Consider the following 16,858-nt stretch of genomic DNA (forward strand, 5'->3'; position numbering starts at 1 on the left):
CACCACACCACAACATAACAACACACCACAACACCACACCACAACACCACACTACAACACCACACCACACCACAACAACATGCACAACAACACACCACAAAACCACAACACACACAACAACACACCGCAACACCACACCACATCAACAACACACCATAACAACACCACAACACCACAACAACAACAACACACCGCAACACCACACCACCACACCACAACAACACACCACAACAAAATATACAACAACACAACAACACACCACAACAACACACCACAACAACACACCACAACAACACACCACAACACCACACCACAACAACAACACCACACCACAACAACATGCACAACAACACACCACAAAACCAAACCACAACAACACACACAACAACACCACAACACCACACCACACCAACACACCACAAAACCACAACACACACAACAACAACACACCACACATTACACAACACACTGTCTGTTTGAACTACTGGCACACAGCTCAGACACCCATACATACCCCACAAGACATGCCACAACACATCACACAACACACCACAATACACACCACAACAACAACACCACACCACAACAACATGCACAACAACACACCACAAAACCAAACCACAACAACACACACAACAACACCACAACACCACACCACACCAACACACCACAAAACCACACCACAACACACACAACAACAACACACCACACACTACACCACACAACACACTGTCTGTTTGAACTACTGGCACACAGCTCAGACACCCATACATACCCCACAAGACATGCCACAACACACCACACAACACACCACAAAACACACCACAATACACACCACAATAGTAGCTCCAAGTTGTTGCCATGGGTAACCATGTTAACCAACAGATACCAACTAACTAAGGTACAAATGAAGACATGTGTCACGTCCTGACCAGCAGAGGGAGTAGTGGTGTAGTATTTTGGTCAGAACATGGCAGAAGAAGTCTGTATGTGTTGTCTAGTATGTCTGTTTCTGTGTTAGTCTTGTGACTCCTGATCAGGAACAGCTGGGGATTGTTGTTCCTGATTGGGAGTCATATATTTAGGAGTATGTTTGTCACTTGGGTTTGTGGGTGGTTGTGCTAACACTGCTAGTCTTTTTTGTTTGTAGTTAGCCTGTCGTGACTTTCGTGTTTATTGTTTCCCTGTGTATACTTTGCTTTAATTTATTATTCTTTACATTAAAAGATGAGTATCCACATTCCACCTGCAGTTTGGTCCATTCAACACGGCTTCAACATTTATGACAACATGAGACAGAGAGGAAGTTGAGGTGGAGATAAAAACACCCAGAAACCCACAGCACACCAGTGATGAAATGTTACCATGGTAACCATCCTGGGACGCATCCCAAATGACAACCTATTATATAGTGCTCTATGGGCCCTGGTCTAATGTAATGCACTATATAGGGAATAGGGCCCTGGTCTAATGTAGTGCACTATATAGGGAAAATGGTGTCATTTGGGCCTCAGCACTAGAAAGAGGAACCTGCCAGTGGAATAACGGTATCTACAGCAACAGAGGAAAGTCCCTACTGTAATATAAGCACCACACTCAGATCAGTTTACATAGTCCCTTACTGATCATCATTATCCAGGCTTACACAGTAAAACTGAACCTAGACCTGTCCTTATGAGGTGGTTTGCAGTGGCACAACAGTAACCTCTGTTTGAGGAAGTAGCATGGGGATCAGTGAGGGTAGTGAACTCTCTAACAGTCTAGTTCAGGGGGGTCAAACTCATTTTGCCAAGTGGCCTTCAACGAGGTCCGGAGGACCGCACTTAAAATTGGATATATTCCCTCGGCGTCCAATTTTCCAAAATATCCATTGCTTTTGGAATTTTAGATGCTCACTGACTGCCTAGCTTTCATTTGGATGACAGTTATTGTGATTGTGGACTACAGGAAAAGGAGGACCGAGCACGCCCCCATTCTCATCGACGGGGCTGTAGTGGAGCAGGTTGAGATCGTCAAGTTCCTTGGTGTTCACATCACCAACAAACTATCATGGTCCAAACACACCAAGACAGTCGTGAAGAGGGCACGACAACGCCTATTGCCCCCCCCCAGGACTGAAATTTGCATGGGTCCTCAGATCCTCAAAACGTTCTACATCTGCACCATTGAGAGCATCCTGACTGGTTGCATCACTGCCTGGTATGGCAACTGCTCGGCCTCCGACCGCAAGGTACTACAGAAGGTAGTGCGTACGGCCCAGTACATCACTGGGGCCAAGCTTCCTGCCATCCAGGACCTCTATACCAGGCGGTGTCAGAGGAAGGCCCTAAAAATTGTCAAAGACTCCAGCCACCCTAGTCATAGGCTGTTCTCTCCAGCAAGTGGTACCGGAGCGCCAAGTCTAGGTCCAAGAGGCTTCTAAACAGCTTCTACCCCCAAGCCATAAGACTCCTGAACAGCTATTCAAATGGCTACCCAGACTATTTGCATTGCCCCCCCCCTCTCTTTTACGCTGCTGTTACTCTTTGTTTATTATCTATGCAGAGTCACTTTAACTCTACTTATATCTACATATTACCTCAATTACCTTGACTAACCGGTGCCCCCGCAGATTGACTCTGTACTGGTACCCCCTGTATTTAGCATCGCTATTGTTATTTTACTGCTGCTCTTTAATTATTAAAAAAAAAATGTTACTTATCTATTTTTACTTATTTGTCTTAAAACTGCATTGTTGGTTAAAGACTTGTAAGTAAGCGTTTCACAGTAATGTCTACACCGGTTGTACTCAGCGCATGTGACAAATACAATTTGATTTGATTTGAGTTAACAACTGCACAGATGAGAGAGAACATACATGTAGGTCAATTATCAATTCAACACAGTCAAGTTTTAGTAATTTAAATATTGATTGAGATCGTTTAATGGGCCGTATGTTTGACTCCCCTGGTCTAGACAGCCTTTTGATCCTGTGTGGCTCTGTTGGTAGAGCATTGCCAAGGGTTGTGGGTTCGATTTCTGCTGGGGCCACACTTGTGAAAATGTATCCACTCCTTTACTGTAAGTCGCTTTTGAATAAAAGCATCTGCTAGACGACGTGTGTTATGTTATGTTAGATATAGACTTAATGTAAGACTGTTCAAATAGGAAGCCTGTTCTAGTTCCTATTCTAAGACAGACAAAGTTATCGTACCTTACTGTACCGTATCGTGGGAAGCAGTGCATCATGGTACCAGAGTCTTTCCTCACCTGAGCACCTAGCCTGTTCGTTGCCATAATTACTGTATCCAGTTCGACAGAGGCAACTGTAGCTTCCTTCCTGGTTCTGACAGGTCCCTCTCTCTCCACAGATACCAGCAGTTTCATTACACTCATCTGTGTCTGAGGGAGAGAGAGAGAGAGAGGAGGAGGGGAGAGGGAGAGAGAGAGGAGGGGAGAGGGAGAGAGAGGGAGCGAGAGAGAGAGAAAGAGGAGGAGAGGGAGAGGGAGAGAGAGAGAGGAGGGGAGAGGGAGAGAGAGAGAGAGAGGGAGGGGAGAGAGAGAGAGAGAGAGAGGGAGGGGAGAGAGAGAGAGAGAGAGGGAGGGGAGAGAGGGAGGGGAGAGAGAGAGGGAGGGAGGGGAGAGAGAGAGAGGGAGGGGAGAGAGAGAGAGAGGGAGGGGAGAGAGAGAGGGAGGGGAGAGAGGGAGGGGAGAGAGAGGGGGGAGGGGAGAGAGAGAGAGAGGGAGAGAGAGAGAGAAGGGGAGGGGAGAGAGAGAGAGGGGAGGGGAGAGAGAGGGGGAGGGGAGAGAGAGAGGGAGGGGAGAGAGAGAGTACTTAGACACCAGTAGTATTGTGCTCTGCTGTGTATGAGAGGGTTCTAATCTTAACCTCTTTTCTTCCAACCTATCTGGTGGGAAAAGGCCATGCCATATGTACAGAAAACAAGGGCTTTTCCTAATGTCATCGATCGAACACATAAACACAGTGATGCCTTCTTGTTGGACTCACCTGCACAATGTCCAGTGTGATTAGAGAATCTGAACCCAGGTTGACACTGGCAGTTGTAGCTCCCGAAGGTGTTGAGGCAACTGGCATTGCTGCCACAAACCTGTGGTGTCTCCTGGCACTCATCGAGGTCTGAAGAGAGAAGGAAACATGTTGATAGAGCAGTGACTCCCTAACCTCTCCTCCAGTGACTCCCTAACCTCTCCTCCAGTGACTCCCTAACCTATCCTCCAGTGACTCCCTAACCTCTCCTCCAGTGACTCCCTAACCTCTCCTCCAGTGACTCCCTAACCCCTCCTCCAGTGACTCCCTAACCTCTCCTCCAGTGACTCCCTAACCTCTCCTCCAGTGACTCCCTAACCTCTCCTCCAGTGACTCCCTAACCTCTCCTCCAGTGACTCCCTAGCCTCTCCTCCAGTGACTCCCTAACCTCTCCTCCAGTGATTCCCTAACCTCTCCTCCAGTGACTCCCTAACCTCTCCTCCAGTGACTCCCTAACCTCTCCTCCAGTGATCCTCTAACCTCTCCTCCAGTGACTCCCTAACCTCTCCTCCAGTGACTCCCTAACCTCTCCTCCAGTGACTCCCTAACCTCTCCTCCAGTGACTCCCTAACCTCTCCTCCAGTGAAACTCTAACCTCTCCTCCAGTGACTCCCTAACCTCTCCTCCAGTGAAACTCTAACCTCTCCTCCAGTGACTCTCTAACCTCTCCTCCAGTGACTCCCTAACCTTTCCTCCAGTGATTCCCTAACCTCTCCTCCAGTGACTCCCTAACCTCTCCTCCAGTGACTCCCTAACCTCTCCTCCAGTGACTCCCTAACCTCTCCTCCAGTGACTCCCTAACCCCTCCTCCAGTGACTCCCTAACCTTTCCTCCAGTGACTCCCTAACCTCTCCTCCAGTGACTCCCTAACCTCTCCTCCAGTGACTCCCTAACCTCTCCTCCAGTGACTCCCTAACCTCTCCTCCAGTGACTCCCTAACCCCTCCTCCAGTGACTCCCTAACCTCTCCTCCAGAGACTCCCTAACCTGCCCTCCAGTGACTCCCTAACCTCTCCTCCAGTGACTCCCTAACCTCTCCTCCAGAGACTCCCTAACCTGCCCTCCAGTGACTCCCTAACCTCTCCTCCAGTGACTCCCTAACCTCTCCTCCAGTGATTCCCTAACCTCTCCTCCAGTGACTCCCTAACCTCTCCTCCAGTGACTCCCTAACCTCTCCTCCAGTGATCCTCTAACCTCTCCTCCAGTGACTCCCTAACCTCTCCTCCAGTGACTCCCTAACCTCTCCTCCAGTGACTCCCTAACCTCTCCTCCAGATACTCCCTAACCTCTCCTCCAGTGACTCCCTAACCTCTCCTCCAGTGATCCTCTAACCTCTCCTCCAGTGACTCCCTAACCTCTCCTCCAGTGATTCCCTAACCTCTCCTCCAGTGACTCCCTAACCTCTCCTCCAGTGACTCCCTAACCTCTCCTCCAGTGACTCCCTAACCTCTCCTCCAGTGACTCCCTAACCTCTCCTCCAGAGACTCCCTAACCTCTCCTCCAGTGATTCCCTAACCATGTCCTCCAGAGACTCCCTAACCTGTCCTCCAGAGACTCCCTAACCTGCCCTCCAGTGATTCCCTAACCATGTCCTCCAGTGATTCCCTAACCTGTCCTCCAGATACTCCCTAACCTCTCCTCCAGAGACTCCCTAACCTGTCCTCCAGATACTCCCTAACCTCTCCTCCAGAGACTCCCTAACCTCTCCTCCAGTGACTCCCTAACCTCTCCTCCAGATACTCCCTAACCTCTCCTCCAGAGACTCCCTAAACTCTCCTCCAGTGACTCCCTAACCTGTCCTCCAGATACTCCCTAACCTCTCCTCCAGAGACTCCCTAACCTCTCCTCCAGTGACTCCCTAACCTCTCCTCCAGATACTCCCTAACCTCTCCTCCAGTGACTCCCTAACCTCTCCTCCAGTGATCCTCTAACCTCTCCTCCAGTGACTCCCTAACCTCTCCTCCAGTGATTCCCTAACCTCTCCTCCAGTGACTCCCTAACCTCTCCTCCAGTGACTCCCTAACCTCTCCTCCAGTGACTCCCTAACCTCTCCTCCAGTGACTCCCTAACCTCTCCTCCAGAGACTCCCTAACCTCTCCTCCAGTGATTCCCTAACCATGTCCTCCAGAGACTCCCTAACCTGTCCTCCAGAGACTCCCTAACCTGCCCTCCAGTGATTCCCTAACCATGTCCTCCAGTGATTCCCTAACCTGTCCTCCAGATACTCCCTAACCTCTCCTCCAGAGACTCCCTAACCTGTCCTCCAGATACTCCCTAACCTCTCCTCCAGAGACTCCCTAACCTCTCCTCCAGTGACTCCCTAACCTCTCCTCCAGATACTCCCTAACCTCTCCTCCAGAGACTCCCTAAACTCTCCTCCAGTGACTCCCTAACCTGTCCTCCAGATACTCCCTAACCTCTCCTCCAGAGACTCCCTAACCTCTCCTCCAGTGACTCCCTAACCTCTCCTCCAGATACTCCCTAACCTCTCCTCCAGAGACTCCCTAAACTCTCCTCCAGTGACTCCCTAACCCCTCCTCCAGTGACTCCCTAACCTCTCCTCCAGTGACTCCCTAACCTCTCCTCCAGTGATTCCCTAACCTCTCCTCCAGTGACTCCCTAACCTCTCCTCCAGTGACTCCCTAACCTGCCCTCCAGTGACTCCCTAACCTGCCCTCCAGTGAAACTCTAACCTCTCCTCCAGTGAAACTCTAACCTGCCCTCCAGTGAAACTCTAACCTCTCCTCCAGTGAAACTCTAACCTGCCCTCCAGTGAAACTCTAACCTCTCCTCCAGTACCTCAAGACAGTCCACGTATTTGATGAATTCCAGAACTAAAGTAGTTGATTTAAGGAATGAAAGGCTTGATGATCAGGTGACCATTAGAGTCAGCTGTGCTAGTTGTGGAATACATCGAAGAAGAGGACTGTCTGTGGGTTCTAGAGGAGAAGTTGGGGAATCACTGCTCTACAAACTCTCACTATGTCACAGAACAGAGGAGATATTGCAAAAGCAATGTTTTGTTCCCATGACATGTAACATTCACACAAACATGCACACACACACAAACACAAGCTAAACCGAGACCCTAACCTCACACATGGCTGTTGCTGTTTCTTCCACATGAGTACTTCAATACATTTAATCACAATGACAAAACATACATATAATAATATCATTACCACCCCCCTCCCCACCTACACATAGAAGAATATCATTATCACCCCCCTCCCCACCTAAACATAGAATAATATCATTATCCACCCCCTCCCCACCTACACATAGAATAATATCATTATCACCCCCATCCTCACCTACACATAGAATAATATCGTTATCACCCCCCCCCGTCACGGCTGTTCAAATGATTGGACCAAAATGCAGCGTCGGTTTCGTTCCACATATTTATTAGATAGTGAAACCTAATGCAAATAACAAAGTAAACTTAAGGACAAAACAACAAACCATGACGCAGGTGGAACAAACACACTCACAAAATATAACACCCACAAAACACAAGTGGGATAAACATCAACTTAAATATGGCCTCCAATTAGAGACAACGACAATCGGCTGCTTCTAATTGAAGGTCATGCCAAACTAAACCCAACCTAGAAATACAACACTAGAAACAAAACATAGAAACACAAAAACGGACAAACACCCCCTGTCACGCCCTGACCACTCTACCATAGAAAATAACAACTTACTATGGTCAGGACGTGACAGTACCCCCCCACCCCCCACCCCAAAGGTGCGGACTCCGACCGCACCTAAAAAAATAAATAAAAACTTTAACAACAACCCCCTCCCCCCAAAAATTATCCACCCCCCTCCTCACCTACACATAGAATAATATCATTATCCACCCCCCTCCTCACCTACACATGGAATAATATCATTATCCACCCCCCTCCTCACCTACACATAGAATAATATCATTATCCACCCCCCTCCCCACCTACACTAATATCATTATCACCCCCATCCTCACCTACACATAGAATAATATCATTATCACCCCCTCCTCCCCTCTCCCCACCTGCACATAGAATAATATCATTATCACCCCCCTCCCCACCTACACATAGAATAACATCATTATCACCCCCTCCACCCCTGCACATAGAATAATATCATTATCACCCCCTTCCCCACCTACACATAGAATAATATCATTATCACCCCCAAAAAGTTGATGATTATTAATCTTACAGCTCCTGAAGGATAGGGGGCAGTATTGAGAATTTCGGAAAAAATATTTGCCCATATTAAACTGCCTCCTACTCAAACTCAGAAGCTAGGATATGCATATTATTACTAGATTTGGAAAGAAAACACTCTGAAGTTTCTAAAACCGTTTGAGTTGTGTCTGTGAGTATAACAGAACTCATATGGCAAGCAAAAAACCTGAGAGAAATCCTAACAGGAAGTGGAAATCTGGATGTGTGGGCTCTATTCAAGTCTTTGCCTATTGAGCACACAGTGACTCAGTAATCATTGTGCACTTCCTAAGGCTTCCACTAGATGTCAACAGTCATTACAAAGTTGTTTGAGGATTCTATGGTGAACAGAGACCCAACAGGAAGGCCGGAAAGTTGGTCACACAGGGAAGGACATCTGTTCATTGGGTGCGCGTCCACGTGAGAGTTAGCTGTTTTCCAAAACGTTTTTCACGACACTGGTTTCCTCCAGTTGGAATATTACTGAATCTTCACGTTCTAAAGGCCCTAAAGATTGATGCTATACAACGTTTGACATGTTTGAACGAATGTAAATATATATTTTTTTGACTATCGTCGTGAAATTGTCCGCGCGCTTCGTACATTTGGAGTAGCTAACTGAACGCGCGAACAACAAGGAGCTATTTGTACATAAATTATGGACTTTATCGAACAAAACAACATTTGTTGTGGACCTGGGGTTCCTGGAAGTGCCTTCTGATGAAGATTATTAAAGGTATGGGAATATTTTTAATACAATTTATGATTGTAAATGGTTCCAAGATGGCGCTAGTCTGTATCGCCTAGCCTATTTTTCTGAGCATAGTACCTAGTTTATTGCAAAGTGTGATTTCCCAGTAAAGTTATTTTTAAATCTGGCAATGCGGTTGCATTCACGCAGTGTTAATCTATAATTCTTTGAATGACAATATTATTTAAAAAAAATGTTTTCGAATAGTAATTTAGTAAATTGTAGCGTTGATTCACCGGCGGTGTTGGATGGAAAATATTTTCTGAACATCACGCGCCAATGTAAAATGCTGTTTTTATATATAAATATAAAGTTGATAGAACAAAAGAATGCATGTATTGTGTAACATGATGTCCTAGGAGTGTCATCTGATGAAGATTGTCAAAGGTTAGTGTTTCATTTAGCTGTGTTTTGGTTATTTGTGATGCATGTGGTTGGTCGGAAAATAGCGGTGTGGTTATTTGTGTCGATGTACTCTCCTAACATAATGTAATGTTTTGCTTTCGCTGTAAAGCCTTTTTGAAATCGGACAACGTGGTTCGATTCAGGAGAAGTGTATCTATAAAACGGTGTAAGATAGTCCTATGTTTGAGAAGTAGAAATTATTAGATTTGTGGTTTTGAATATGGCGCTCTGATTTTTCACTAAACTCGGTCCCGCTCACGTGTTTGAGGGTCTTAAGAAGTTTTAACATTCTCTACAAACTCAGTACTGCACAGATAAGAGTACGCTGAACAAGTAACGGATTGTTCCCTCGACATGTAACATTCACACACACACACACTTGAATACTCACCCTTACACTCCCCAGTGAGAGGAGTAAACTTGAAAGTTGTTGTGGATATGAACCCAGGTAGACACTGACAGTAGAAGCTCCCCTGTGTGTTGTAACACGTGGTATTACTTCCACAGGGTGGGGTACTGTCCCACTCTTTACACTCATCTATATCAACACATGATTTTCTTGTTTTGAATGTCAAGCCAGGTTTACAATCTATGGCCTCCAGGTTCCCCAGTAGAGTTAAATGAAGACCTGAGAGAGAGAGAGAGAGAGAGAGAGAGAGAGAGAGAGAGAGAGAGAGAGAGAGAGAGAGAGAGAGAGAGAGAATGCACAAACATTAACATAAACACTTGAGGAGAGAAGTGAGGAGGAGGCAGACAACTGAACACATCCCAGTGAGAAGAAAAATAAGAAACAGAGAAGAAAAAAGTACATTCCAGAACAACAACCTGTGTATGTGCTATTGATTTACTGCAGTGGGTAAATCACTGCCAGCTGTCGGGCATCTGATTGCTGCTATTTCATGTTATGGGTACAGCTGTGAGTTCAGGCAGATGTCTGGATTGGAATGTGGCCAAAAGATAGGGGTCATGGGGTTAGAGGTCAGGAGTCGGGGGTTAGAGGTCAGGGCTCAGGGCTAGCATGGCCTTGGCTGTCTCATCTGTGCTAGAGTTAAATGAAGACCTGAGAGAGAGAGAGAGAGAGAGAGAGAGAGAGAGAGAGAGAGAGAGAGAGAGAGAGAGAGAGAGAGAGAGATTCAACCAATACTTTTTTCTTTACATAGTTGAATGTGCTGACAACAAAATCACACAAAAATAATCAATGGAAATCCAATTTATCAACCCATGGAGGTCTGGATTTGGAGTCACACTCAAATTTAAAGTGGAAAACCACACTACAGGCTGATCCAACTTTAACCCCTGGTCGGGCTCCGTCCCGTATGCGGACATCCAGCGAAAAATCCTAACCCAATTAGCATAACAACATTTTATATATATTTTTTTTCAAATATAGGACTATGTTATATCGTTTTATAGATACACCTCTCCTGAATCGAACCACGTTGTCCGATTTCAAAAAGGCTTTACAGCAAAAGCAAAACATTACATTATGTTAGAGGAGTATATCGTAAAAGTAGCCACATAGCCATTTTCCGACCAACCACATGCATCACAAATAACCAAAAAACAGCTAAATGCAGCACGAACCTTTGACAAACTTCTTCAGATGACACTACTAGGACATCATGTTACACAATACATGCATTCTTTTGTTCGATAAAGTTCATATTTATATATAAAAACAGAATTTTACATCGGCGCGTAACGTTGATTAACTATTTTCCCTCAAATGCATCTGGTGAAACAGCGCTACAATTTACTAAATTACTATTCGAAATTTTAAAATGTAATATTGTCATTCTAAGATTTATAGATGAATATCTCTTGAAAGCACCTGTAATGCCAGATTTAAAAATAACTTTACTGGGTAATCACACTTTGCGATAAAAGGGGATGCGATACTCAGAAAAATAGGCTACCGTTACAGGTCAGCGCCATCTTGGAACAATCGCATATCAAATCTAGTCTTGTATACTATTGTCAATAATCCCTTACCTTTGATTATCTTCATCAGAAAGCACTTCTAGGTATCCCAGGTCCACAACAAATGTATTTTCATTCGAAAAAATTAATCCTTTATGTTCCAATAGCTTGTTCTTGTTAGCGAGTTCTGAAGGCTGTACCAAAAGTTCCGACGTGCGCGGGACACCTCTTTCGGAAAAAAATCATTTTTAAAAAAAATGTAGGTTCGTTCAAACATGTCAAACGTTGTATAACATAAATCTTTAGGGCCTTTTTCAACTAGAGCTCCAATAAGATTCAAGGGGGAAGATTGCATTGTCTTTCAAAATGTTTCGAAAAGGGAGGGTAGCCAGGGGCACCGGCGTCATAATGGTGATGGCCCTCTCCGTGTGACCACGTTCCACAGCGTGTCATTCAGTCAGTTTTAACAGTAGGAAACTCAAACCACTTTGTAAAGACTGGGGACATCTAGTGGAAGCAATAGGAAGTGCTCAATGAACCATTGCTCACTCTGTGATTTATAGGCAACGAGATGAAGTTGAGTCCGCAATTCAGAATTCCACTTCCTGTTACGATCGGTCTCGGGGTTTTGACTGCCATATGAGTTCTGTTATACTCACAGACACCATTCAAACAGTTTTAGAAACTTTAGGGTGTTTTCTATCCACAAGTATTAATTATATGCATATCCTAGCTTCTGAGTTTGAGTAGGAGGCCGTTTAAAATGGGCACGAATTTTTTTTTAAAATCGCTGTAGCGCCCCCTATCCTAGGCGAACGACAAGAGGTTAATGTAATGTCCTTAAAACAAGTCAAAATGAGGCTCAGTAGTGTGTGTGGCCTCCACGTGCCTGTATGACCTCCCTACAACGCCTGGGCATGCTTCTGATGAGGTGGCAGATGGTCTCCTGAGGGATCTCCTCCCAGACCTGGACAAAAGCATCCGCCAACTCCTGGACAGTCTGTGGTGCAACGTGGCGTTGGTGGATGGAGCAAGACATGATGTCCCAGATGTGCTCAACTGGATTCAGGTCTGGGGAACGGGCGGTCCATAGCATCAATGCCTTCCTTTTGCAGGAACTGCTGACACACTCCAGTCACATGAGGTCTAGCATTGTCTTGCAATTGGAGGAACCCAGGGCCAACCGCACCAGCATATGGTCTCACAAGGGGTCTGAGGATCTCATCTCGGTACCTAATGGCAGTCAGGCTACCTCTGGCGAGCACATGGAGGGCTGTGCGGCCCCCCAAAGAAATGCCACCCCACACCATGACTGACCCACCGCCAAACCGGTCATTCTGGAGGATGTTGCAGGCAGCAGAACGTTCTCCACGGCGTCTCCAGACTCTGTCACATGTGCTCAGTGTGAACCTGCTTTCATCTGTGAAGAGCACAGGGCGCCAGTGGCGAATTTGCCAATCTTGGTGTTCTCTGGCAAATGCCAAACGTCCTGCACGGTGTTGGGCTGTAAGCACAACCCCACCTGTGGATGTCGGGCCCTCATACCACCCTCATGGAGTCTGTTTCTGACCGTTTGAACAGACACATGCACATTTGTGGCCTGCTGGAGGTCATTTTGCAGGGCTCTGGCAGTGCTCCTCCTGCTCCTCCTTGCACAAAGGCGGAGGTAGCGGTCCTGCTGCTGGGTTGTTGCCCTCCTACGGCCTCCTCCACGTCTCCTGATGTACTGGCCTGTCTCCTGGTAGCGCCTCCATGCTCTGGACACTACGCTGACAGACACAGCAAACCTTCTTGCTACAGCTCGCATTGATGTGCCATCCTGGAGGAGCTGCACTACCTGAGCCACTTGTGTGGGTTGTAGACTCCATCTCATGCTACCACTAGAGTGAAAGCACCGCCAGCATTCAAAAGTGACCAAAACATCAGCCAGGAAGCATAGGAACTGAGAAGTGGTCTGTGGTCCCCACCTGCAGAACCATTTCTTTATTGGGGGTGTCTTGCTAATTGCCTATAATTTCCACCTGTTGTCTATTCCATTTGCACAACAGCATGTGAAATTTATTGTCAATCAGTGTTGCTTCCTAAGTGGACAGTTTGATTTCACAGAAGTGTGATTGACTTGGAGTTACATTGTGTTGTTTAAGTGTTCCCTTTATTTTTTTGAGCAGTGTGTATCACATTTACATAAGTATTCAGACCCTTTGCTCAGTAATTTGTTGAAGCACCTTTGGCAGTGATTACAGCCTCGAGCCTTCTTGGATATGACACTACAAACTTGGCACACCTGTATTTGGGGAGTTTCTCCCATTCTTCTCTGCAGATTCTCTCAAGCTCTATCAGGTTGGATGGGAAGCATCGCTGCAAAGCTGTTTTCAGATCTCTCCAGAGATGTTCGATCGAGTTCAATTCCGGGCTCTGGCTAGGCCACTCAAGGATGTTTACAGACTTGTCCTGAAGCCATTCCTGCGTTATCTTGGCTGTGTGCTTAGTGTTGTTGTCCTGTTTGGAAGGTGAACCATTGTCCCAGTCTAAGATTCTATGCGCTCTGGAGCAGGTTTTCATCAAGGATCTCTCTGTACTTTGCTCCGTTCATCTTTCCCTCGATCCTGACTAGTCTCCCAGTCATTTCTGCTTAAAAACATCCCCACAACATGATGCTGCCACTACCATGATTCACCGTAGGGATGGTGCCAGGTTTCCTCCAGACGTGACGCTTGGCATTCAGGCCAAATAGTTCAATCTTAGTTTCACCAGACCAGAGAATATTGTTCCTTAATGGTCTGAGAGTCTTTAGGTGCATTTTGGCAAACTCCAATGAGCTGTCATGTGCCTTTTACTCAGGAGTGGCTTCCGTCTGGCCACTCTACCATGAAGTCCCGATTGGTGGAGTGCTGCAGACATATTTGTCCTTCTGGAAGGTTCTCCCATCTCCACAGAGGAACTCTGGAGCTCGGTCAGAGTGACCATCGGGTTCATGGTCACCTCCCTGACCAAGGCCCTTCTCCCCCGATCGCTCAGTTTGGCCAGGCGGCCAGCTCTAGGAAGAGTGTTGGTGATTCCAGACTTCTTCCATTTAAGAATGATTGAGGCCACTGTGTTCTTAGGGACCTTCAATGCTGCAGACATATTTTGGTACCCTTCCCCAGATCTATGCCTCGACACAATCCTGTCTCAGAGCTCTGCTGACAATTCCTTTGACCTCATGGCTTGGTTTTGCTCAACTGTGGGACCTTATGTAGACAGGTGTGTGCCTTTCCAATCACGTCCAAGCAATTGCATTTCCCACAGCTGGACCAATCAAGTTGGAGAAACATCTCAAGTATGATCAATGGAAACAGGATGCACCTGAGCTCAATATTGAGTCTCATAGGAAAGGGTCTGAATACTTATGTAAATAATGTATTTCTGTTTTTACTTTTAACAAATTATCAAAAAATATAAAAAAAACGTTTAGCCTTGTCCTTATGGGGTATTGTGTGTGCGGAAAAAAATATTCAATCCATTTTAGAATTAGGCTGTGACAAAACAAATGATGGAAAAAGTCAAGGGGTCTGAACACTTTCTGAATGCACTACAGTACACTAAAACTGTCTATACACTGAACAAAAATATAAACGCGACATGTAAAGTGTTGGTCCCATGTTTCAAGAAATGAAATAAAATATCCCAGATATTTTCCATACGGACAAAAATATTTTGTCTCTCAAAGTTTTGAGGGAGTGCGTAATTGACATGCTGACTTTAGGAATGTCCACCAGAGCTATTGCCAGAGAATTGAATGTTAATTTCTCTACTATAAGTCTCCAACATAGTTTTATAGAATTTGTCAGTTGGTCCAACAAGCCTAACAACCACAGACTACATGTATGACGTCGTGTTAGGGAGCGGTTTGCTGATGTCAGCATTGTGAACACAGTGCCCCATGGTGGCGGTGGGGTTATGGTATGGGCAGTCATAAGCTCGGGACAACGAACGCAATTGCATTTTAGTGATGGCAACTTGAATACACAGAGATACCGTGATGAGATCCTGAGGCCCATTGTCGTGCCATTCATCCGCCGCCATCACCTCATGTTTCAGCATGATAATGCACTGCCCCATGTTGCAAGGAACTCTACTGAAAATGTCCCAATTCTTCCATGGCCTGCATACTCACCAGACATGTCACCCATTGAGCATGTTTGGGATGCTCTGGATCGTGTTTGTTCAGTACATAATTGTAGATAGTCTTGTAGTTTATACATGTTTTAGATAGGGTTGTAACATTCACTCTATATCCATGGTTGGTAAATGGTTGGAATATTCTGTAGCCATTCAACTATAACTAACAATGAATTATGAAATACCACCTTTCTATCTATTTGTCACTCTCTCACATGCACACATATGCACAAACACACACACACATCAACACACACGTAGTCAAGTTACAAAGATATACAACGTTAGACTCCCTCTCTCACACGCACATATACGCACAAACACGCACACGACCACACACCCAAACATAGATGCTATAGTCAAGTTCCAAAGATATACAAGGTTAGACTCACCCAGAATAAGTAGAAAAGTTCTGGTCCCCATCTCAAAGACAGACTGGTATTATATCCACACCAGACAACTAGTAGGATCCTAATAAAACTAGTCCCACAAGAAGAATCAGTCTGAGATTAAATCTGTTTTACAGTTGAATTCAGATTGAAGAAAATCCCAGTTTAACAAGGTTTTTATTCTGTATTATCCATGGTGATAACATGAACAGAAGAAAAATAAATAAAATATTCTAGAGAGAGCTCTCAGTGTGAGCCACATGGAGTTAGAAAACAACTATTTTGCTCTCCTCTCCTCTCCCTCTTTCTGTTAGAGAACGTCTCCTCTCTCTTTTTCACACTCTTCCCCCTTTTCTCTCTGTTTCACCCTTATCTCTCTCTCTCCTTGTTCTCTTTTTCTGTTTCACCTCTTCTTCTCTCCTCCACCCTCTCTCTGTTTTTCACCTTCTCTCTCTCTCTTTCCTTCCTCTCCCTCTCTTTCTCTCTCTCTCTCTCTCTCTCTATTTCACACTCTCCCTCTATCTGTTTCACACTACCCCTCTCTCTGTTTTTCACTTTATCTCTCTTTCCTCCCTCTCTCTCTCCTTCTCTCACTCTTTCTATCTCACCCCTTTCTCTCTTCTTCTTCTTATCTTTCTCTCCCTCTTTCTTCTTCCTTTTCTCTCATCATCTCTCCTTCCCCCTCTCTCTCATCATCATCTCTCCTTCCCCCTTTCTCTCATCATCTCTCCTTCTCCCTCTCATCATCTCTCCTTCTCCTCCTCTTTCTCTCATCATCTCTCCTTCCCCCTCTCTTTCTCTCATCATCTCTCCTTCCCCCTCTCTTTGTCTCATCATCTCTCCTTCTCCCTCTCTTTCTCTCATCATCTCTCCTTCCCCCTCTTTCTCTCATCATCTCTCCTTCCCCCTCTTTCTCTCATCATCTCTCCTTCCCCCCCTCTTTCTCTCATCATCTCTCCTTCCCCCTCTCTTTCTCTCATCAT

The 16,858-nt window shown here is 45.8% G+C and overlaps 1 protein-coding gene across 1 annotated transcript in view; it reads right to left on the bottom strand.

Annotated features, from left to right (window-relative positions):
* Positions 1-16,858, bottom strand: part of LOC115178319 (adhesion G protein-coupled receptor E1) — a 99,286-nt gene that overhangs the window by 24,877 nt on the left and 57,551 nt on the right. Inside the window, exons 4-6 of the mRNA XM_029739456.1 lie at positions 9,797-10,033; positions 3,989-4,117; positions 3,250-3,381 (exon numbers count right to left, since the gene is read on the bottom strand). Coding sequence (XP_029595316.1) covers positions 3,250-3,381; positions 3,989-4,117; positions 9,797-10,033 — 498 coding nt within the window. The remainder of the gene's footprint in view (positions 1-3,249; positions 3,382-3,988; positions 4,118-9,796; positions 10,034-16,858) is intronic.

The sequence above is a fragment of the Salmo trutta genome, chromosome 38 (genome assembly GCF_901001165.1).
Source record: "Salmo trutta chromosome 38, fSalTru1.1, whole genome shotgun sequence".
NCBI lineage: Eukaryota > Metazoa > Chordata > Actinopteri > Salmoniformes > Salmonidae > Salmo > Salmo trutta.